Source organism: Nannobrachium achirus (assembly GCF_963921795.1).
Source record: "Nannobrachium achirus genome assembly, chromosome: 1".
NCBI classification, from domain to species: domain Eukaryota; kingdom Metazoa; phylum Chordata; class Actinopteri; order Myctophiformes; family Myctophidae; genus Nannobrachium; species Nannobrachium achirus.
The window spans coordinates 73,582,580-73,608,721 of NC_137810.1; the positions used below are offsets into that span (position 1 = coordinate 73,582,580).

Sequence of the window (26,142 nt, forward strand, 5' to 3'; positions counted from 1 at the left end):
TCAAGCCGCAGGGCCCACAACAACCTGACTGTTTGAAACGAATCCTCCCGTATGCTTTAATTCTTTTGGAGAATATAGCATTTGGTCCCCTGTGTAAGGGACTAAAGGACGCACCCTCTTCTAACTCTCATGGGTCAACTCGAATGCTTAAAAGGGTGATATCTAGGCTTATGATTTTATTGATGTTGTTCATCTCAGGAAATGTTCAACTAAATCCTGGCCCGGTCTCAAGCCCAGAAAACCTCCTGTCTACTCCTCTTCCTGTTGTATCTACTCCTTATGATTTCAGCTGCAGAAATGGTCTGGGGTTCCTGCACTTTAATGCTAGGAGTATGGTGTCCAAACTTGATAAGCTTAGTACTTGGTTTGAGACAGCTAAACCTGATGTTGTTGCTATATCGGAGACGTGGCTGAAACCCACCACACCAGATAATTTGCAGTTTCCTGGTTTTAATCTATTTAGAACTGATCGGAAAGGTAGATGTGGGGGTGTTGCTCTCTACATCTCAAATAGGTTTCAAGGGTCTGTTCTACATTCTGTTTCTATCCCAAGACAGTTTGAATTCCTGGCAGTCCAGATAATGGTGGTAAATGCACCGCTTACTATTATATGCTGCTACAGGCCTCCCTCAGCTAAAATCGAAACTCTGGGAAACCTTACTGATTTAATTGCTAAATATACTCATACTGAATTGATACTTTTGGGAGATCTGAACTGGGACTGGGATAGTGAGACTTCTTCTTGCTTTAAACAGAAATGTGATTCCCTAAATTTAACCCAGATTATTAACAGCCCCACTAGACCTGCCAGTGACACTCTGATTGATATTATTTTGACAAATGCTGTTCACAAATATATCTCAGTGGGTGTGTTTGCAAACGATTTGAGCGATCATTGTGCTATTGCCTGCATCAGGAGCACAAAGATGCCCAAATCAAAAGGTTTAATTATAACCAGACGTTGTTTTAGACAATTTGATGAGCAAGCTTTTTTGCATGATTTATCATCAGTCGACTGGTTCCGTATCCCACTTATACCGTCTGCGGAGGATGCTTTCCGTTTCTTCCTCGACCACTTCCTCTCGTTGGTTAACAAACACGCTCCCCTAAAGAAGGTCAGAATTAAGAACAGGTCTAATCCCTGGTTCACTAGGGATTTAGCTGATCTGATTCATGATATAAGTGTACTGCTCTCACTAAAAAGTTGAAGGCACAGTATTATTTATCTCTAACTTCTGACACGTCTGGTGTAAACTTCTGGAAAGCAGTTAAATCCCTCCAGCAGAGGGGAGCTGCTGGTCCCCCGCCAAAGCTTCGGGTTGGTGATGCTGTTATTTGTGACACAAAACTGATTTCGAATGCTTTCAATGATCATTTTAAAAAGGCTGGGCATTTATTCGATGTAGAAAATGCTTCCTCCTTTCTGCAAGGTGCGCATGAGGAGGCATTTTCACCACCTGATGGTCTGGTAAATTTTGATTTTTCTCCTATTCTTATGACTGATGTTCTTCATTCGCTGTCCTCTCTGGACCCAAAAAAGGCCCCGGGGCCTGATGGCCTTGACCCATATCTCCTGAGATTAGCTGCAGTAGTATTAGCCCAACCTATAACTGACATTTTTAATCTGTCATTGACTTCTCAGAGTATTCCTTTGGTGTGGAAGCAAGCACATGTTTCCCCCCTTCTTAAGGCAGGTGATCCCCTTGATGTCAACAATTATAGGCCAATTTCTAATCTCTCTGCCTTAGCAAAAATACTGGAAGCTCATGTATCAGTCCAAGTAAATACTTTTCTTGACCACCATAAGATCCTTAATACTATGCAGTCTGGGTTTAGAGCCAAGCATAGTACTGTCACGGCTTGTCTTACTGTCCTAGATGATATTAAGGCAGCCTGGGAAAAGTCTTATGTATGTGCAGCGTTGTTTATAGATCTAGCTAAAGCTTTCGACACTGTGGATTTGCCCATATTGCTTAAGACGCTGTCCAACATTGGTATGGGCCAAAATGCTATTGGTTGGTTCTCCAGTTACTTGTTAGGTCGCACTCAATGTGTGAAACTGGGTGACATAGTGTCGGATAAAGTTGCTCTGGAGAAGGGAGTCCCCCAGGGCTCTATATTGGGTCCCTTACTCTTTCTTTTATATATTAATAACATTTGCAGTAAATCAAAGTACTCTAGGTACCATATGTACGCGGATGACACGGTTCTGTACACCTATGCGCCCACGCTTGATTTGGCTGTAAATAACTTGTCTTCTGATTTCATCGCTTTGCAGCATGAATTGAGAAGAAACAAATTGTTGTTAAACGGGAACAAAACAAAGGCAATGTTGTTCACCCCAAAAGCGCATCCAACATCTTTAATCATCTCTACTCTAGATGGTACTACTATAGAGTGGGTGGAGCGCTATAAATATCTTGGTTTCTGGTTGGACAATCACCTAAACTTTAAATTTCATATTGATGCTCTGGGCAAGAAGCTGAAATTTACCTTAAGGTTTTTCTATAGACTGAAGGCCTGTTTTGCCCGTTCCTCTCGCAAACGATTGGTCACTGGTCTGTTCTTGTCCCAACTTGATTATGGGGATACCATTTACAGGTTTGCATGTACCACCACATTGGCCAAACTGGATCCCCTGTATCATGCAGCGGTGAGATTTATTACTAACTTGCCTTTTAGGACTCACCATTGCCTGTTGTATGCTGCAGTTGACTGGTCTTTTCTGTCATCTCGCAGGTTACAGCATTGGAATAATTTTGTCTATAAAGCGATACTTGGTGAGCTCCCCTCTTACATCTCCTCCAAATTGGCATTGGTTAAAAATGGGTTAAACCTCAGATCAAATGCCTGGCTACGTTGTACAGTACCTGTACGCACATCTGAGGGAGGCAAAAAATGTCTTGCTTTCTTTGGTCCATGGTCGTGGAATGACCTTCAGACTAGCCTCAAATTGGCAGTGCTAATTCCGCTGAGAAGCTTTAAAAGAATCACCTTGGATAGATACATAAACACTTGCACATGCCCTGATGTTTATTAGATTCTCTCACTATGTGTTTCTTCTCCTTGTTTGTGATAGGTTGCATATTATTTGTTTGTGCATTATCACCCGAAATGTTGTAAATTAGTTTTTATACTATTTATAGTATCACCTGAGAATAGGTATTTGTGATGTATCATGGATGTTTTATCTTTGCTGTTGCTTGTATGTGTAGCTAAGCTAGTGTAATTTTTATTTCTGCCTCTTGGCCAGTTCATTCTTGAAAAAGAGATCATGTCTCAATGTTTTTTTTACTGGTTAAATAAAGGTTAAATAAAAAAATAAAAAAGCGGCCCTGGTGCACAGAAGCTCAAGGAGACACAAAAGGAAAAGAAATTGCCCGAATTAATACCCAAACAAGACTGCCCCACGCGATGGAACTTGACGTATTTCATGTTGCAGAGTTTCCTCAGAAACAAAGATCCTATCATCTCCACTCTGGCTGTCATGAATGCAGATGTCCGCCCTTTGTCCCTAGAAGAATGGAGCATACTGCAGGAGTTGGCGGAGATCCTGAAGCCATTTGAGGAGGTTACTCGTGAAATCAGTGGAGAAAGGTATGTATGTATGTATGAGACATGCATTTCTATAGTATATATTATTTATTTATAATAATTAGTATATAGAAATAATAAATGGGCATATAAATACACAATAAATACATATAATACATATAATAAATAGGCATATAAATAAAGACATGATAAATACTTATGAATGCATATAAATAATACATGGTATTTATATAAATATAAATATAATATATATATATATATATATATATATATATATATATATATATATATATATATATATATATATATATATATATAGAGAGAGAGAGAGAGAGAGAGAGAGAGAGAGAGATATTTGACACCATAATAGGTAGCTTTGTAATTAATAGTGGTATATATGATTGTTAGTATAACTTTGTAATTGTATCGCTTTAATAATAATCATAATTCTTTGTCCTCACTAGCTACGTGACTGCCTCCAAAGTGATTATTCTGGCCAGGGGACTGCAGAGAGCCATGGTCGATTTCCAGAGAAGAGTAACAACACAGACAGCAAAAGACATGGCTGACTGTCTTGTTTCTAGCATGGCTACTAGATTCCACAAAATTGAATCCAACCAACTCCTTGCAGATGCTGCCGCTCTTGACCCAAGGTAACAATTTACAATTTACACTGTAGGCATTTATCAGACACTCTAGAGTAAGCGAGGACAACACAAGGTAATACACTGAATGCATAGAAATAGTAATCTAGGATCACAAGTAAACCAAGAACCTATCATCAGTCTAACAGTAGAATAACCCAAAACAAGTTAATCAGTCTGTACAAACTATTCACACTATAGATGCCCATGTCCATCTGTCTGTCAAACACTGGTTCCCAAACTGTGGGTTACGGACCAATTACTATGGGTCACGAATCGAGTACAAATATGGTTTTCTTTTCTTAAAATAAAATATATATTTAAAAATAAATAAATACATTATAATAATTAAGAAGTAGTGAAAATAGCCTATCTACAAGCTTTCAATGTGGTGCAAAGCGACACATTGTGAGCTTGTAGATCTGCTATTTTCACTATTGGCTCACAGGAGAATGTCTTTCGAGTCACAAGCTAAAAAGTTTGGGAACCACTGGTCTATATAACATGTTATCTCAATTACATTACATTCAGGTACAAGAGGATGGCCTTCGCGGATGGCAGAAGTGCTGATGAGACCTTCCACCGGATAAGTACTGCAGCAGCGAGACTCACCCCTACCAACACTGCCGTCCCTGAACCCACCCAGGAACCGGACCAAGGGGAAGGAGCAGGCTGTGCTGGACCAGGGCAATCTATTGTTTGGAGCTTTTTCCATGAGCAAGTAAGGATGACAAAATAAATCTATATATTTTTCTCTGAATCTAGGATGACGTCTAATATCACAATCTCATAAAATTGTTTTGTCTCCGACCCCCTTTGTTTTATCTCCCAGGTCGCTCGAGCAGCTAACCAGGCAACCACCAGGAACCCCACAGCAGATGCCATAATGGAGGTGAGGTCGTACCAAGACGAGCCGCTTGCTGGTGTAGAAGAAGATCCTCTTAAGTGGTGGGGAGATAAGGCCCACACGTACCCCAGGCTGAGCAAGTTAGTGGTTAAGAAGCTGTGCGTTGTGGCAACGTCCGTTCCATCCGAGAGAATCTTCTCTAAGGCTGGAATGGTACTCTCAGAGAGAAGAAGTCGCCTTAAGCCTGCCAAAGTGAGAGCACTCGTTTTCCTGAATGCAAATTTGCCAAATCCAAAGAAGAAGGAGAGGGAGGAGAAGGAGAAGCAGGCGAAAGAGAAGCAGAAGAAGCCTTAGAGAACGGCTTAATTATTTCAGGGCTGTGATTAATTTTGTTTTCTCTTTATTTGGTTATTGTTTACAGCAGGGGTTCCCAAACCGTTCAGACAGCAACCCTGAAGATTGAAGTCTTGTTAAGACTACATTTTATTTTGGCTGTCAAAATGAAAGACTGGATTGCTTTTGTTTTTTGATGTTCACACAGAGTTATTGAAGACATATTGAACTCCTTAAATCCTAGTATCATTTTGGCTAAATCCAGTCTAGTAGTTGTTCTCATGGAGGCCATAACATGGAGTCACGGACCCTAGTTCATACCAGATCCTGCAGTTTTGCACTATTAAATGTTATGTATTTTATTTGCCAAATGTAAAGCAGAAGAAGCCTTAGAGAATGGCTTAATTATTTCAGGGATGTTATTTATTTTGTTTTCACTTTATATGGTTGTTTTACAGCAGGAGTTCCCAAAATATTTCAGACAGTGACCCTGAACATTCTTCAGTCTTGTGAAGACTGGAATTTGGTTATTCTGATTTAACTTCAAATCACAGACCCTAGTTCATACCAGATCCTATAGCAATCTGAAGAATTTGCAATTTTGCACTATCAACTGTTTTGTATTGTTTTACCAAATGCTTGTTTTTTTTTTAGGTGCTGCATGAATAGCATACATTTACACACACACACACACACACACACACACACACACACACACACACACACACACACACACACACACACACACACACACACACACACACACACACACACACACACATGTTATATGAAAAGGGTCAATACAAAATTGTGATCTCAACTGTCAGGAATGTGGCGCCACCTTGTGGATTTATGTTTCAATGAATGCTTCTTAAAATATATAAAAATGAGCCAAAAGAGCCAAATGAGCCATTCTTTTGAACGGCTCTTTGAAGTGAGCCTCAAAGAGCCATAAATTGCATCTGCCTCCTGCATTATGTGCAAATTAGAAACAGGTGGTATTCAGGGCCATTGAGTGATTTGCAACTAGCACTTCCAAAACTCCAATGCTCCAGGCTGCTCAATGTTTTGCCACTCAGTCTAGTGGACATGCATACCCTCTATTGGACGGAGCTTGCTGCACCGCAGCCGAGTGTGATCTACAAGCTCACAACGGCTGCATCTGCGACGCGACGTGAGCTTGTATGTCTGCTGTTAAAGTGTGGTGCAGTGTGGTGCAAAACATTCTCCAGTAAATTCCTGCGGAAAGAGGTGGATAGGAATAAGGAGTAAGAGTACAGACACTCTACACAACAAGTAAAAGTAGCTCAGTCAAATGTTACTTGAGTAAGAGTAAAATTGATTTTAAATGTAAGTATTCAAGAGTTCATGTTTTTAACCCATTCAGGCCTAAGAGTAAGAGCACATGTATTAATGGATGAATTATTGTATTTTTTTCACAATTAATTTATGGACCTTGAACTAGGGCATTAATGAACTGTGATTTTTGCAAGTCGACTCGACTCAGTAAAAAGTTGAGTTGAAGTCTGACGACATCACATCACACAGGACCCCCCAATTATTTTGGGGGGGGTCCCCAGATGATTAACTTAATGTGAAACATTGTTTCTCACTCAGCTGTAAACAAACCAACATAACGTTTAAGTGTATAGAGGGTATCTTCACATTTCTAAAGTGACAATTTAAGGACTTTTTAATACCTCTAAAATGACAGATTAAACATTGTCAAAATTGTCAAATATATCGAGCCAGAAATTGTGAAAATAGCAGATCTACATGCATGTGGATCTGCTATTTTCACAATAGAACGTTTTTTTTTTTTTTTTTTTTTTTGGCAACTTCGACTTTCTCTGGTGGGAGTCGACTTGTGTAATGAAGTTGACTGAGTCGACTTGTCGACTTTTTCGTTAATGCCCTACTAGTCGGGGACCCAGTCCCCAAAAATGCCGTACTTTTTATTTCTGTTTTATCTATTAGTTTGGCAATTAAGGTCCACAGAATGAGAGGCCTGCTCTGCCGGAAAGTTTGTGAAAAAAAGTTAGAGGCATTTTTGTGTAATAAAGCCTTCATTTTTTGACCCTGTGATATGAACTAGGTTTCCTTTCTTAAAGTGCTCTTTAACCCTCTAAGGCCCGCATTAAGAAATACTTGAAATAAAAAATTGAAAAAAATCAGATGGTGTTGTAGGAGTCCTATTAAGAGGAAAATGTAATGTTTTTTTCAAAAAAATGTTTTTGTAAGATTTTATAGCCATAAATCAAAAATCATAAATCATGCTCTAATTTACATATGGGGGATATTTTTCACAATAATAACATATGTACATGTTCTAGACATTCTAATGATCACCAAAAAAATAGTACAGGCATTTTACTTATGTTTTTGTGAGGTATAGCTTCCATGAAAAAGTGAGATGTTGTTCGTCAAAACTCTGGAATTTCAGCGGGTGTGGCGGGTGTGAATGTCAGCCCCTGTGGGGGGTATTTATATGCAAATATTGTGGCCAATGGCATTGTAATACTAAACAATAGAATCCAATGGTGGTGTTTAGGTGGTAGGGGGAGCTAAAATAAAATGATTTAAACCTTTTTTTGGATAAAATACAAACGTTGTAATATTACAACCGTGGGCCTTAGAGGGTTAAGTTGTGTAGAATGTCAATAAATCATTCCCAGATACACAGAACACATGTGTGAACAACACCAAGTCAAGAAATAATCTCCCAAAGCCTTTCCAAATGATTTATAGACATTTTATGTACAAAAATGTACCCGTTTATTGCATTTTTCCCAATAATTCTATCTTTACTTCAATTGTAATCAACTTTGCCATGGCTTATGACATCAGGCAATGTTTCATCCTTTTCAGCAATCTTTATAGTTATTCCACACAAAATATTATTAAAATCAACCCTAAATTAAAGGAACTGTGGTGATTTTATTACCCTTATGCTCCGAATTCATTTAGCCTTTTTTTTTGGCAGAAAAAAAACCTGTACCCCCTCAAAAAACAAAACAAACATGTAACACAACAAATTCAAGTATTTTTTTTTATCATAAACAGCTGTTATCTTATACAGTATATGAATTGATAAACAGGAAAATTTTTTCGCGAACTTTCCGGCAGAGCAGGCCTCTCATTCTGTGGACCTTAATGACCAAACTAATAGATAAAACAGAAATAAAAAGTACGGCAGAAAATCATAGGTACCCCTCTTTTCTTTGAGCTTTTGGCCATGTGGGTCCCCGACTACTACCTTGAAACTCTTGTTTCAGAGAATTTTAAGCCACCTGTACTGATGTACATACGTTGAGCAACTACGTTATACAAAGCCTGCAGAAACACCTCTAAAAACTGTAATAAAATGAATGGGATCATAAAAAAGGACAGTTGTGTCATTCTCACGTTTTATTAAACACCCCCCGCACACACATCACATCAGGCAAGGCATCGCTATCTCCCCCTCACACAAGGTCCATTCATTGTTCTGCATTTGAGCCACGGACCACCATTATGAGATTTAGCCTCTCAGAGCCAAGATTTGTCTTGTCCACACTAGGGCATAACGAAAAAGTCGACAAGTCGACTCTGTCGACTTCATTACACAAGTCAACTCCCACCAGAGAAAGTCGAAAGTCGAAGGTATATATCGTTATATATAAAAAAAAACACTGTTTCCATGTCAAATATCATTGTGTGATTAAAATGTGATTAATTGAGATTAATGTATTACAAAGCCTGCCTACTGGAATCAGTTTTAACCCTGTCATCGCAAGCGCAAGTAGTTAGCGCATGCACAAGTAATTTAGTTTTGGGTTAAAACTGATTCCGGTTTGGTAGTTCCGGCCAAAATGTAGTCCGTTTTTACTACAAAATAACGTAGGATATCATCCGGTCTAGACCGGATCAACCGACCTTTTTAGTAAACGAATACCAGGCTTTCCCCAGAAAGCCAGGTGACGCGAGGTTATCTCTTAAAGACACTGATCACTATAAGATAATCACAATTATTTTACATATTCCTCAGAATCCTTTCCCTTCATCTGTATGAATTAATCTGGTGAAAAACAACATTGGTTTTGTTTAAAATTGGTTTTGGTCAAAATTGGTTTCTAAAAGTCCACAAGGTCACAAGCTCACTTGCACTATAAACTATTTGCACTATAAAAGCATATTTAAAGTATTAAAAACGTAATATTGCCCTACAAATGATGTAGCGGGGCAGTTAAGGAGAACAATACTTCAGTTCTGGAAAGAAGCACCAACATTTTACAGAGTGTACCTCTTGGGTCATTCTTTAGAAAAATCACATTAGACACTTAATTTTCAAAATGGCCGCCAGTTTTAAAGATGGCCGCCTTTTCGGATATGTTTTACAGGACGCCAGCCAGTTAATATAGAATTTTCATAATATTAAAGTTGTTTTGTAGGTTTTAAAACATCCTGAGTTCATTTATTACACGTTTAAAGCAGCCAGAATAACCTTTCTGACTTTTGGTTGGGGTCTTTCCTCACCTGGGACCCCCCAGACAGACCCCTGAGCCTATTTCAGTAATCGCTCTGCTCTTGCTCCAGAACAATGTTAAATTAGATCTGAAATATGCTCTGAAATAAAAAAATGACTAGTAGCAAATAACAGAGGTCTTCCACGGGGGGTCCGGGACCCCTGGGGGGATCCTCAGAGCTACTACAGGGGGCCTGCCAAATCTCTTTTTTTTTTTTTTTTTTACTTCGAATGTTTTTATGTATCCTGGTTTTATGTATTGTACTTTGATGGTTTATTAGTATCCACAGTGTTATTTATAATGTTTTTTGTGTTAAACAGTTATGGTTGACAGCTGTTACTGCAGGGATTGCAATAATGAAGGTATTGCAACTTTTCACTTTGGGCGCAGAACAACATTTCCATTTATTGCACTGCACTCACACTGACCACACACACACACACACACACACACACACACACACACACACACACACACACACACACACACACACACACACACACACACACCTCTTTGTTATTGTCACCCCAAAACCCTCACCCTATTAGAGCCCATGGTCAATTACGCCCAAAGAGATTCACTACAATACAGTAATTTCAGACATGCAGGATATATTCGTCTTCATCATCATCATCATCTTCAATGTCCAACCTAATAGTGTTGACACAGTCTCCACCATAGCATAGAGTGAAAGGCAGGTTATTTGAGCAGCTGCACCGTCCCTTACAACCTGCTTTGCAGACACATTTGATGAGCTCAAGTACTGCCTTTGGAGCCCTGCCCTGCATTGTGACAGAGTTGGCGCGGAGGTAATGTGGTAGCAGTGCAGCACGAGTTGGAGGTAGCATCTCACCCTCCAAGTTCTTCGACAGAAATAGTTCCCATCTGAGTAATCCCAGGGTTGTTGGACCCTTTGAACTGTAAACATGGCATGCAAAATGTTCCGACTACAATGTTGATGGAAGCTCACCATTTATAAGCTCAGGAGGAATGGCCAATGACCTTGCCAAGGTCCTTGAAGCGGTTAATGGCTTGGTCATCATCATCATCATCAAGTAGTCATTGACCCATGTCTTTTTGGTGATTCCAACAAATGTTCTTCCCCAGTCAGCACCTGAAAAACTATGTACGCAAAGGAACCCTTGACATTTGTAACATCCAATAACTTAAACTCACTCGAATATATAAATTTCCTTTTTTTGTACCGGAGGCAAGGACTTGATAAGGAATCGGGGTATCAGCCTCTTCATGTGTTTGCACTTCCTCAAAATCATGTCCCTTGATGAAGGTATCCTATTATGATGCTTACTTTGTCATACCTGACAAATTGCCGTGAGCTTCCATCAATTGAAAAAATAGATGGAATTCAGAGAGTGGAGGGTATGTCCAGTCAGGTTTCTTGCCCTCCCTGCTGCAAAGGCAGTACTTGAGCTCATCAAATGTGGCTGCAAAGCAGGTTACAAGGGACGGTGCAGCTGCTCAAACAATAACCTGCCTTGCACTCTCCTCCCTGCAAATGCTATAGTGGAAACTGTCAACACTATTAGGGAGGACAGGACATGTATAGTAGTGAATTTCTTTGGGTACAATTGACCGTGAGCTCTTTAAGAGGATAGGGTGCGGGTTTTGGGGTGACGATAACAAAGAGGTGTGTGTGTGTTGTGTTGTCAGTGTGAGTGCAGCGCAATAAATGGACATGTTAGACTGCGCGCCCAAAGTGAGAAGTTGCAATACCTTAATTCTTGCAATCCCTGCAGTAACACCTGTGAACCTGTCTGTCTGACACAAAAATGTAATAAATAATACTGAGAATACTAATAACAGTTAAAAAAAAAGAAAAGAACTTCCCCATCAAGATTCGGCAGGCCCCCTGTAGTAACTCTGAGTACCCCCTAGGGGTCCCGGACCCCCTGTGGAAGACCCCTGGGTATTTGCTACTACTCATTTTTGCTTTCAGAGCCCAGTTACAACAACTTTAATGCTTCAGTTATGATCTAATTTAACATTGCTCTGGAGCAGGAGCAATGCGATTACTGAGGGGTCTGTTTGGGGGGTCCCAGGTGAGGAAAGACCCCAACCAAAAGTCAGAAAGCTTATTATGGCTGCTTTAAAAGTGTAATAAATGAACTCAGGATGTTTTAAAACCTACAAAACAACTCTAATATTATGAAAATCGGACATTTACTGGCTGGCGTACTGTTCAGAGGCAGCCATCTTGGAAACATGGCAGCCATTTTGATTTTTCAGTGTCTAATGTGTTTTATCATAGGAACAACCCCTAAGGAGTACTTATGAAAAGTTTTAGGTTTCTTTCCACTTCTGAAGTATTTTAGTGCAAAAATGCATTTATCTGCCCCGCTAATGTATTAAGATTATTGTTAACGGACATTGTCATTGTCATTAATTTGTGTATTTAAGTCATCATATCTTTCTTCTAGTGCAATGTTTGGTAACAAAGTCTAAAAGGTCAACGACAGAAATGTAATTTCTATTCTATTGTTCCAACGTTCAAAGCCAAATACTAAACAATATCATTGTTTGTATGATAATGAATCAGCAACTAAAATGTAATGATGGAGTCACTCCTAGAAGTGTTCAGTAGTTGTGGATGTTTCTCGTTTGGACCAAAGAGTTCTTGGCTGCTGAAGACCAAGAACTAATTATTTATGTAAGAACAACCTATTTTAAACACTTATGGCTTTTTATATGTATCTGACTGTGCCTGATTGATATGAACTTTTTCTATTTTCATAAAATAAAATGCTTTGTAAACATCCTAATCGTACTCTGTCTTAATAGATGTAAACTTTAATTAAATCTTTAGCTCAGTTTGTGATTAATAAATGCATTATGATGTTAATAATAGGACATTATTTGATGCTCTATCAACAATACTATTAATATTTTATTAAATGGTTCCAGTGTAAATATATTAAAAATGTCCTTGACGTGAAACAGTTTGAGCGCCAATAAGACACCAGACTCATCTTACCAGCTTTTTTAATCTTGCCATGATAGACTGTCATTCAAAAGTATGCAATATTACAGAATACTAAGATATTATATTGTACTGTCATCAGGAAACTCTGTGCTATTCTTCTGCCATAAACACAATGATCAATACATGATGTCATACAACGTCATACTGTATTATAATACTGTATATCGTCCAAACATGTAAAAGAAGATTAATGTTCCAATGTTCTGATTTAACATCAGCCTGTTTTACTGCAGTACCTTTGTCAACCTGTAGGTGTCCTACCAGACCACAGGAACATAACATAACAACTATTCTACTCAGAGTGGTCAAAATAATATCCTATTACAGTTTTATTCGATTGCTAAAACACATTTTTCAACACTGTACGTTTGTTTCAAAACTGCACACACAAAACTCCAAACATCAAACACAAATTGCTAAACCCTGGCATCCCTTTGCAAAACAACTCTTTGCCATCACATTTCTTAACATGTTCACAAAATGGAACTCGTGTTTTCATTTGGTAAACACAGCCATATTTTCACATGACACACACATGCATTCATTGAATAAACACAACTAGCTTTTGGCTGAACACTACCAAGCATGAACAGAACACTGAAGAGCAAAATTGAAAACACAATTGTCGAAATGGAACACACTGAATGAATGTCAATTACTCTGGTAAATGAACCAATTCCCTTTTTGTAAAATGACCCAGTGTATGCCCACTAATCTCATAGACAAACATAAAACAGCACACAAATATGCAGACAAAACATTTTATTGACTGTAGGTCCAAACGTTTACCCCCAAACACTCCAAACACACAACGCCTCGCGATGTGCTTGTAGATCGGCTGTTTTCAATAGTTTTGTGCGACAGTCTTGTATGATGTAGCAGGGCTTTGCTTTACCAAAAGACGTACACATTTGAAACTTGGAGATACAAGTTTTCTGCCCGAGAGTGACAATATTTTAGTGATTACAGTATGTTGCAAGGAAAACGTTGAGATAATAGCCATTTTGGTTAGAACTGACTGAAAATAACTTTGTACTTCAAGTTTAAAATTATACTAAACAATATTTTTTCAAGTGTCCAAATAAATTCCAAATATTATCAAATGATCTCGCGGCACCCCTGGACTGCCGTGGTGGCACCCCAGGGTGCCCCATCACCCACTTTGAAAACCCCTGGCCTAGAGTGCCGCATGAAGCCCTGACAGGCCTCAAAGCCCACATCTCCACAAGCCTCCTCCATGGCCTGAAGCAGTGGGACCTGGCTCTGAATTGCTCGCCTGACCCGAAAGTTTAGAGATTTGAATATTTGTGTGTTGTGGATTGATGCTTTGAGATTTTATGTGAGAACTGTGTGCAAACCTGAAAAGTGTGTCTTGTGTTTTGACAACAAGGTGATGTGAAATTTACATCAGAATGTAAAGAAGGAAAGTCAGAGTCTAATATGATAAGGAAATCTAAAGTAGTAACAAATTGAGTCAAGCGATTGGGGACAGAAGTAAAGGTTGTGAAAATTGTGCCAAATTTTTGAAAAATGTGTTTTAGCAATCGAAAAAAACTGTAACACAACATAAGAAAGGGGAAGGTCTCATGACCCAAACCTTGATCTAATAAATTATTCTCTTGAACTTACAAGATCGAGGCACGTTTGTTTTCATTCTTTTCTCTATGAACTATACGCAAGGCCAGTGGTTTTCAAAGTACCCAGGGGTACGTGTATTTTTCATTCAGTAGGTGGGGGTAAGTGAACCTGGGGAACATAGAACCTTTTTTTGCGGGGGTAAATAGGGAACATAGAACCTGGGGAACATAGGAAATGAGCTCAGTACGGTGTTTCTCAAACTGGGGTCCAGGGACCCCCAGGGTTCCAGTGGGTTCTAAATGGACCCTTACAGGTCCATGTGTTTCCATTTATTCATTCTCCAGAACCAACCGTCTCAGTTCAGTCAGTGTGTTGGTGTTTGCATGACTTTCATCATTGACTGCATTGTTGTGGTCACTGAAGTGTAGTTACCCAATGTGACCACAGGGTGGCATCTCAGTGCAGCATCATGTAGCAAAAAAAAAACAAAAAAAACATTATATTTAGTTTACCTGTTTGTGCATGTTTTTTGTTCTTGAAATTACTTAAAAATAGCACAAGTCATGTACAAGCTTGTGATGTGCTGTGAGCTTGTACATCTGCTATTTGTGAATTATACAATAGGTTACAATTATTGTGGCTCTAATGTTCTAAGCCATTGGTTCTCAAAGTGAGGTCTGGGGACCCCCAGGGGTCCTTGGGAGGGTCCCCAGGAAAAGTAGTTAACATAGCATCACAATCAATTGAACCACTTTATCCATTGTTATGTTGGCTATCCAAAAATAGCAGATCTACAAGCTCACCACAGCTTGTAGGTGTTTGAAGATATTTGAAAACTAGACCAGGTCACCTGGTTCTGCCAGACCCGCAATGAAAATCAGAACACACACACACATTCATACACACACACGCATCTGCCCCTCCCTTCACACACGCACACGCACACGCACACGCACACGCACACACACACGCACACCCACACGCACACACACACGCACACCCACACACGCACACACACACACACACACACACACACACACACACACACACTCACACACACACACACACACTCATACACACACACGCACCCACACGCACGCACACACACACACACACACACTCACACACACACACACACACACACACACACTCACACACACACACACACACTCATACACACACACGCATCTGCCCCTCCCTTCACACACGCACACACACACGCACACCCACACACGCACACACACACACACACACACACACTCACACACACACACACACACACTCACCCACACGCACGCACACACACACACACTCACACACACACACACACGCACCCACACGCACGCACACACACACACACTCACACACACACACACACACACACACTCATACACACACACGCATCTGCCCCTCCCTTCCCTTGCTCGGCTGATTGCCTTGAGTGCCGTCACCTGTGTGCACACACACTCACACACACACACACACTCATACACACACACGCATCTGCCCCTCCCTTCCCTTGTTCGGCTGATTGCCTTGAGTGCCGTCACCTGTGTGCACACTGAGGAAAAGAGGGACAGACCGACAGACCGACCGACCGACCGACAAAGCCTTTTGTAGGCCGACCCTCTGGGTCTGGCAAAAATATCGAAAATATTTAGAATATTTAGAATAATTGTGAAAATTGTTTAACACAAATGCTCTCTTCTGGGGGTCCCTGTTCAAAATCATTTTCAGATGGGGGTCCTCGGCCAAACATACATTTAGGGGTCCTTGGCATGTAAAGGTTAGAGAACCAAGGCTTAAAGGACATCCCTCATCTTACAGGATGTCATTTGTATAAACTGTAGATGTGAGTGGACTAGGATTTTCTCACTCTTCTACCAGTGTGCCAGTGATCAGTGATCAGTGATCAGTGATCAGCCTCCAAGGCTTATTTTTAGTTTGGGTTTAGCTTATAACTTTATATCAATTTCAGCACTTTTGCAGTAAAATGTTTTTATACTAGAATCCATGTCATGTATGGGAGGCCTTAGAGAGGAGGAAAAGCTGTGTTGTGTTTGGTCCTGTCTTTCTGTGTGTTTGTCTCTGTGTGTTTGGTCCTGTCTTTCTGTGTGTTTGTCTCTGTGTGTTTGGTCCTGTCTTTCTGTGTGTTTGTCTCTGGTCTGTTGCTGTTGGACTGGTTTGACTCACAGAGAGATGGGTGCAGTCTGGCACCATGCCAAGAGCACTTGAGGACGTTTAGGTGTGTGTGTGTGTGTGTGTGTGTGTGTGTGTGTGTGTGTGTGTGTGTGTGTGTGTGTGTGTGTGTGTGTGTGTGTGTGTGTGTGTGTGTGTGTGTGTGTGTGTGTGTGTGTGTGAGAGAATGGGTGAATGTAATGAATGTGTGTCAGTGTGTGAATGGGTGAATGTAATGCACAATCTTTGTAAAGCGCCTTGGATACACACACACACACACACACACACACACACACACACACACACACACACACACACACACAGGGTGGGGATGGTGTTACGTTACAGCACACACTTGTGTTTGTCTTTCTCTCCTGATTTCGCCCCACTCCCAGTTCTAATATGATGATGTTGTGGATTGGTTGAGAGGTAAATCTAAATTTATACCTCATAAATTCAGAAACTCTTCTCTAGACAGCTACTGCCAGTTGGTAGAAAGGGATGTCGCTGCCATCTGCAGTAAGAGAAAAGAATACAAATTGGCTGACAACATGACAAAAGAGGAACTGGAGGAACTAAATAACTTAAAAAAGGATAAAACATTAGTTATCCAGAGTGCCGATAAGGGGGGTGCCATGATTCTTAAGAGGGATGACTATGAGGGGGAAATATTGAGACAACTGGCAAATAAAAAATTCTATAAGAAATTGGAGAATAACCCTATTGCAGACACCAAGAAATCTAACCACGATGGTCTGAATAACTTATTAGAACAAGGGATCATCACCAAAGCTGAACATGAATTTATGAAGGTGGATTTTCCCATTACGCCGGTTTTCTATACCCTTCCCAAGGTACATAAAAAAATCACAGATCCCTCCAGGCAGACCCATCATTTCGGCCATATAGGCTCCCTGACTGAAAATATGTCAGCCTTTGTGGACTTTTTCCTCCAACCTCTAGTAACCACTTTGCCCTCGTATACCAGAGACTCCATGGATTTTATTAATATGATAAAATCAATCCAACAGGTGGAGGAAACAGACATTTTGGTAACAATGGACATTGAGTCCCTGTATACGAATGTACCCTTTGAAGGGGGCCTACAGGCTACTTTTTTAGATCTGAGAGCTGACTGCAACCCAAGCACAGACTGCTTAGTGGGTCTCATTAAAGATGTCCTAATATCCAACTATTTCTTATTTGGCGATTCCTTCTATTTACAGACGTCAGGCGTGGCCATGGGATCCAGGATGTCCCCTAGCTTTGCCTCCCTATATGTGGGACTCTATGAGCAGGACATCATCTTTAATCACCAGGTAAATCCATATTTAAGATACATCTCCAATTGGAGGAGATACCTGGATGATATTTTCCTTATCTGGTCAGGAACAGAGCCCCTGCTAAAGGAATTCCATGAATTTATGAACGCTCAAAATAGACATCTACAATTTACTATGGATGCAAGTGTCAAGGAAATGAATTTTTTGGACATTCTAATAATCAAGGAAAACAATGGCCTGAAAACGAATTTATACAGAAAACCCACAGACAGGAACTCTCTTTTACATGGTGACTCATATCATCCTCTCCCTCTCAAAAGGAATCTCCCCATCTCCCAGTTCAACCGCATCAGACGGATCTGCAGTGCCAACGAAGACCACAATACCCAGGCCAAGGACTTGGAGGAACGCTTCCGGAAGAGAGGTTATAAAGAAGCCTGGATAAAGAATGCAGCATCACGGTTCTCTGGCACTACACAGGCTGAGTGCCTTACCAGTAAGCGGCCTAAGCAGACCGAACCCAGAGTGTTCTGTGCTCTTGACTACTCACCTGTATCCAACAATATAGAAAAGGCCATAAAGAAACATCGGTATATTATCGACACAGATCCCGTGCTAAAAAAATGTTTACCCCAACCCCCCCGGGTGGTACACAAGAGGGCCCCCAATCTGCGTAACATGCTGGTGAGGGCTGATTTGCCCCCCCCCCCCCCCCCCCCCCCCCCCAGCACTCTCACACTTTCTTAGTGACAACCCAGCTGGAAATTACCCCTGTGGCCGATGTCAACAGTGTAACTTAACACGCAAATCTAACTTGTTTAACCATCCCCATACAGGGAAGAAAGAAGAATCAAAGAAAGAAATCAAAGGCATAATTTCATGCTCAACAGCCAATGTGATATATATGTTGAAGTGCCCTTGTGGGCTGGCGTATATTGGGAAAACCTCACAACCATTGAAAAACCCGCATTGCAGAACATCGCAGTACAATTAGAAACAATGTTATCACTAGCCCTGTGGCTGTACACTTCTCTAAAGCAGGACACACTGTCTCTATGCTTAGATACACAGGTATCGAATCAATACAACTACCACGCAGAGGGGGAAACATTAATAACATGCTGTTAAAACGGGAACTTTTTTGGATTCACACATTGCAGACTCTAGCTCCTAAGGGCCTTAATGAGGACTACGATATTAGACCCTTCCTATAGGGGGTCTCTGCTGGATTTGGGCCTATATGGATCTGGGTACTGACAGACACAGTGTTTGTGTTTGTTGTCTATTTCTGATGTTCATATACATCTGGTGTTTTCTTTTTTCAATTGAAGTACTGCCCTGTTTGTTTATTTCCTCTAGTATAACAGTCTCTCCTGTGTATATTGTAATTGCGACCGAAGGTCGCATATACTCTGAAGAATCGTGTCGCTTGAGTGTCCTTCCTTCCTTCCTTCCTTCCGTATCCTCGTGACCGTCTTTCCGTATCCTCTGTGATGTCAGTGTGATGTCAGCGAGTTGTGACATCACTTCCTGTACAGGGCGGCTACACGAAATGTGGATAACACTATATATGGAGATAGTCCAGTCCATCATGTCATATGGGACTACGGTCATAGAAAGTAGCCATTGTTAGGCCGGAGTCATTGGCTGTCTAAACATGGAGATGTGGATAACACTATATATGGAGATAGTCTAGTCCAATATGTCATATGGGACTACCGTCATAGACAGTAGCCATTGTCAATGGCTGACTGTCTGTACAGGAAGTGATGTCACATGACATACTTTTTATGCCCATTATATGAGTCCTAACATGGAGATGTGGATAACACTATATATGGAGATAGTCTAGTCCAATATGTCATATGGAACTACTGTCATAGACACAGCCATTGACTCCGGCCTAACAATGGCTACTGTCTATGACGGTAGTCCCATTATCACATGATGGACTGGACTATCTCCATATATAGTGTTCTCCACATTTCCATGTTTAGGCCCCATCGCTCACACCCTCGGTGGGGTTGGCGATAGGGCCTTTCTGTGTGGAGTTTGCATGTTCTCCCCGTGTCTCCTAGGGTTGATACCCTCACAAAAACATGAACAAACTCCCCCCAGAATGATAACAACTAGAATCGTCAGAGAAACACTGTGGTTGGCCAGATAGTCAAGAATTGGCGCGACCTCGCCCTTTAGGGCGAGGTCGCATGTCACCCTGAGGTGTCTTACTAGTATATTAAGGTGTTTTTGTCCCATGTTTACTAATCTCTACAATAGACAAGAGGCGCCTCTTTTAGGTAGCATTATGATGGCCTAAGGGCCTGAGTCCTTTTGTATTTGTATATTTGTAATTCTTGGGAACAGAATTGGTTATGTATATGTATGTATATAATGTATACGATGTATGAGGTACAAATACAAGACATGTAATATGTATTGGTGACATTGAACATGGGACACTGCTTGGGGACTGATTGGTCTATGGCCCACAGGTGTGGGATGACACATAAATGCATGTCTACACTGCTATTGTGAAGGTCTGATGAAGAGCCGTTAGGCTCGAAACGTTACCACAAGTAAACTTTTATCATTGGGAGCATAAATCGGTGTGCAGACTTTTATTCTTCTACCTATGTGGATTGGTTGAGAACCACTGATTAATTCAGACCAACACTCCATTATTCTTTATAAGAATTTGTCTTTAAAACTTTGTAGACACCCCCACCCATTAATTATGATTAGATATAGTTGATCCTGGGGAAACATTTAGCTCCTCCTATGTGACCTCTATCACAGTTGGAGGTTCATGGTGACACAGTAGCAGGGCCTGGAATGGAACCCTGAAACTTCTGCTTTGCAGGTGGGCTCTCTACCAATATATCACAGAGAAGAGGAGAGGAGAGGAGAGGAGAGGAGAGGAGAGGAGAGGAGAGGAGAGGAGAGGAGAGGACAGGACAAGCATGGTGTCTTAGTGTAACTGTGTTCACAAAATGGACTTGTGTTTTCTTTTGGTACACACGCCATATTTTCAAATGACACATACACCTGTACCATTCATTCAGTTCACACAACTAAGCATTTGCTGCACACTACCAAGCATTTACAGCACACTGGAGTGCAAAATTGAAAACACACCATTGAATTGGAACACACCATATGAATGACATTGACTCTGGAGAATGAGCTATTTCTCCTTTTGTAAAATTACTCAGTGTTGGCCTACTTTTTTTATATAGTCAAACATAAAACAGCACACAAATATGCATACAAAAAGTTTTATTTGGGTACATGATTTAGCCTACAGTAGATTTAGGCATCATGCCTCCGGTCAGAGATGGGCAAAAAATATAAAAAAGTATTTTGAAAAAAATCTAAATACTTGGTCAGTACTTGGTCTAATATTGACCAGGATAGTGTCACCAAGATCTTTGTATTTCAAATATTTTTTTGTATTTTGTGCCCATCACTGTCTCTGGTTCCTGTCTCAATGTTCAGTTGTGCAATAGTGTTTATACAACAAGGTGCTTGTGTAATTGACATCAGACTTGAATGTGTAGAGTTTTGAATAGTTGTGTGTTGTGTGTTGATACTTTGAGATTTTACGTGAGAAGTGTGTGCAACAACTGAACATTGTGTAGTGTTTCGACAAGGTGATGTGTAATTGACATCTGTATGTTATAGGTTGATGCTTTGAGATTTTACGTGAGAAGTGTGTGCAACAACCAAAAAAAAAAAAAAGTCATGTTAGGGGTGAAATACTCCTTTAAGGTTAGGTTTAGGCATAGTTGTAAAAACTAGAACTGTCAAAATGTTAAAATGTTAAAACAATATAATAATTGTATATAATAATAATTGAGTGCGTGACCATGGCATGCACAATAACTGCACACAGAGTAAGAAAGTTATGCCATACGTTGTGTTTTGCTCTGCAGTGCCTCACATGTTAGTGACACCCGACACCGTTGTTTCAGCTGCAGACAGAGGAGAGGCAGGAAAAGACTGCTCTCCTCTCTTCCTTAAAGTTCCCTCCATGAGCTTCTCTTGAAAGAAACATTTAAGAAACTGTAATAATTATGACAACAATGAAAATGTAATGTAATATTTGTCTGTCTGTAATGTAAAGGAGCAGACAGAGCTTGTAGGTCGGCTATTTTCACTACTAATTATTTGAGTTTGGATCAGAAATTAATATTGTGTAATAATTCAGTTCCACAGTCACTTGTTAGTTAAATAAAAACGTTTCCTTATGGATTTAGTCAACAATGACAATCCAAGTCAATATCAAATATAGCATTTTTAATATTGATACTCTGTGAATGCCAATATGTATATGTCAGACTTGTCAGTCTAACCTAATAGACTATACATGTCAGTCTAACCAGTGTGGCTGGTTCTACAGACAGGGATCTCCATATATGGGCATAATAGGGATTATGTTAGTGTGGTTCCCCTACTTGATATTGGGCATACCCATATATGGATGCCACATCGGCTACATACAATGCCTTTTATGCCCATGTATGGAGGTCCCTGTCTGTAGAACCAGCCACACTGCACTGACATTTTTAGTCTAGAAGTTATATAGACTTAGGTGTCTTACTAGTAAGTAAAGTAAGTATAAGTACTTAATAATTTATAAGTAAAGTAAGTATAAGTACGTACTTAGAGCCTATAATTACTACTAACTAGCCCTTACCCGTTCAAAGATATGAGCTCCAAAATGATGTGCAGTGTGTGGGTTATGGGATGTGCACTGTGCATACAGTATATGAGGGATGGAAAGTAACTGTAACTGGTGCTTGCATGATAATATGTAGGAGCATCAATGTAAGAAATACCCGTTTCGTTTAATGGCTACCCCCCCCCCCCCCCCCCCCCCCCCCGCCCACCCGCCCACGCACACACCCGCCTGCCTGCACACACACACACACACACACACACACACACACACACACACACACACACACACACACACACACACACACACAAAGAGCTGGTTAAACATGTTGCCTCATGCTAGATGCACACTGTTAAATATTACCAGGATCTCACAATACTTTACATTATTATTTCACAAAATAATACTGTATTCTGAATATTACTGTGTAATCACACCATCATCTGTGATAACACAACAAATGACTGTACTCTAAATTGTTATCAGGATTACACAACACTTTACAATATATCTCACAATAAAATATTGTGTTCAGAATGTTACTGTGATACCACAACAAATTACTTGATCCGCGCTGCATTGTGGGATTTCATTTCAAATTTTTATCCATTGTGAGCTGTGAGAGGGAAAGCAGCAGGGAACTGATGGTGAAGATGGAATTATGAAGTCAATTTCAATTCAAAGGAACTTTCAGAAGTCATGTGAAGTTCATAACATTGCTCTGATAAGGTAAGTCACGCTCTTTTTTACCCCCTCCACCTTAATGACAACTAGTTGTGCTTGGGTTAGGGTTCAGTCTTGCTCCAGTAATGTATGTGTGCTGCAGTGCAGGCTGCAGCAGCACTGCTTCCCCGCTGACGTGAGCCTGTCGAGGGGCAGAAAACACACAAACACACCGGTGAACCGGCTTGGCGTTTACACCGAGCGACGCGCACCACTATGAGCTTGTATATCTGCTATTTAGTTAAAGCGGTGTGTGAGGGAAACACACATTTAAACTGTTGAGTTAAATGTGTGTTTCCCCTCACAAACGGCTTTAACTAAATAGCAGATATACAAGCTCACAGTGGCGCGCGTCGCTCGGTGTAAACGCCAAGCCGGTTCACCGGTGTGCTTGAGTGGTTTCTGCCGCCGAGAGGCTGCACGTCAGCGGGGCTTATTTATATCATGTCGGCTGCTTACTACTAGCGGACCGCGGTAGGGAACGGTCGCCCGCCCTGCCCGGTTCAATACGGCCGACGCGCGTGGAATACATCCCCGCCGCCGCCACCCGCGACGCACGAGTTACAGACCCATACGGGTCCATTTGGTTCCTATATCTATCATTTAGCTGTGGTCCATCTGGAACTCCATCACTCGGACGCGATAATGACCGGACACTACTTAGAGAACCACAGACAATCCTTGTGTCAGTTGTTACGTATCCTTACGCCGGGTCCATTTGGTTCTCAACTATATCAATGATAATATTTGCACCGGGGGAGGTTTTATGCTCCGGTGTGGCTCAAAGTTGCTGTAAAAGCAACCGATCCACAAGCCAAGCGTCACGACACAGGAGCCTGTAGTTAGATCATTGGTTTTCAAAGTGGGGTCCGGGACCCCTCAGCAGTCCTTGAGGGAGTTCCAGGGGGTCCCTGGCTAAATGATAACAGGTCCATTTTGTTCCATTTGTACATTCTGAGAGTTAAATTAACATATATCATCATCTCAGAGATAGAAATGCCATTAAATATGTCCTGGGGGTCCTTGAAATTAAAATGGAATCACTACAGAGCCTTAAAAATCTTCTCTTGGGGGTCCCTGGTGTATATCTTTTCAAATGGACGTCCACTGGCTGATAAGTGTTTTTTGGGGTTTGTTGACGTGAAAAAGTTTGAGAACCACTGCTGTAGATGGTTTATATTTGACGGGTGCATGACCATCAGATTAATGATTAATGAGCCAGCCTGCCGCCAGTCAACGGCTTCCCTCCACGCCAGATGAGCCACGGCTCCAGTCCTCCACTCATCCACCGCTGAGGTACCCCCCGGACAGCCTGTCTGCTGTCCCGGTGCGGCGGGGCACACTGTTTGCCTAGGTCCGCTACCTCAGCCAGCCTGCCGTCAGTCAACAGGCCACTGGTGCCTGCAGCTAGCCCGGCTAACGGCTAACAAGATCACCTCATCTCCAAATATCCGTCTTCTACCGGCAGAATGCTTCAGTATTCCATCTCGCAACTGCTACGGCTCAACAACACCATCACTCCGAGATCCATTTCAGTCATTAAACAACTTGGACTTTTACGCCGTTCCCACTATACACACAGAAGCTCCCGTAGAAAGTTTGTTTACTCTCAGTCCTGCCATTCCATCCACTCCATCTGGTCGCCTGCACGCTACGTCGCATGTGTGGCGCGTCATCAGAGCGCTGTCCCAGCAAGAGCATATCACAGCGCTGGAAATGAAGCAAGGTGGCTCACAAAACGTGGAGTGGATTCCAGCCTACTCCGGCCCCTGCAGAAATCCACTACTCCATCAACAGTGAAAAGTGAACTTTTTAATCTACAAACCCTCGAAAATAAATCCTCTCTCATCCATACTCACATTCTGGAAAAGAAAATAGATATTATGTGCCTTGTTGAAACCTGGCACCAGGGTTTTACATCCCTCAACAAAGCATGCCCTCCGGGTTACAAATACCTGGAGAAATCACGCAGCACTGGTGGTAAAGGTGGTGGTTTAGCCATCCTATACAGGAATGACCTAGACCTGTCCCCCCTCCCTCTGCTAGCACAGTCTTCATTTGAATGCCTTGGTTTTAAATGTAAACCCCCCTCCATTATGACAACAGTACTCATTTACCGGCCACCAAAACCAAACCCACTTTTTATTTCAGAGCTACATGACCTCCTCACAACACTCTGTATTACCACCACTAACACGTTAATTTTAGGTGACCTGAATATCCACGTGGATAACCCCTCCTCCCCCCCTGCAGCTGAACTACTACAACTTCTGGACTACCTCCACCTCACACAGCACGTTCATGCCCCAACACATAATAAGGGACATACTCTTGATCTCGTCATTGGTGACGCTGGCCTGATCAGCAACGTACAGGTGTATGAGATGGGGGTCTCCGACCATAGGGTTATTTCTATGGAGCTGCCTTTCCCCTCCCCCCACAATAAGCCCAAACGCCAAATTCATTTCAGAAACATAAAAAACATTAACCATGATGCCATAGCCCGGGACCTTCATCAGCTTTCCTCTGCTACCCCCTCCACAGCCACTGAATCAGTTGACCTCTATAACAACACCCTAAGCCATCTCCTGGACCTCCATGCACCTGTCAAAACAAAATCAGTCTCCTTCTCACGCTCCTCCCCCTGGTTCACCAGCGAGCTGCGGAAGCTGAAGGCAGCAGGCCGTGTGCTCGAGCGCCGCTCCATTGCGTCCGGGCTCACAGTCCACAGACAGGCTTATAGAGAGCACCGAAAGGCCTACTCAAAAGCCCTTAGAGATGCACGGTCAGAATTCTATTCCAACATTATCAATAAAG

General features: G+C 41.4%; 1 protein-coding gene across 1 annotated transcript in view; it reads left to right on the forward strand.

Moving 5' to 3' along the window:
- LOC308289853 (uncharacterized protein) overlaps positions 1–5,400 on the forward strand; it is a gene marked incomplete at both ends in the record, with an annotated part of 100,147 nt that extends 94,747 nt beyond the window's left edge. The window contains 4 exons of the mRNA XM_080731622.1: positions 3,443–3,597; positions 4,020–4,208; positions 4,731–4,920; positions 5,032–5,400. Of these exons, the coding sequence (XP_080587748.1) occupies positions 3,443–3,597; positions 4,020–4,208; positions 4,731–4,920; positions 5,032–5,400 (903 nt within the window). The remainder of the gene's footprint in view (positions 1–3,442; positions 3,598–4,019; positions 4,209–4,730; positions 4,921–5,031) is intronic.
- Positions 5,401–26,142: the final 20,742 nt, after the last annotated feature.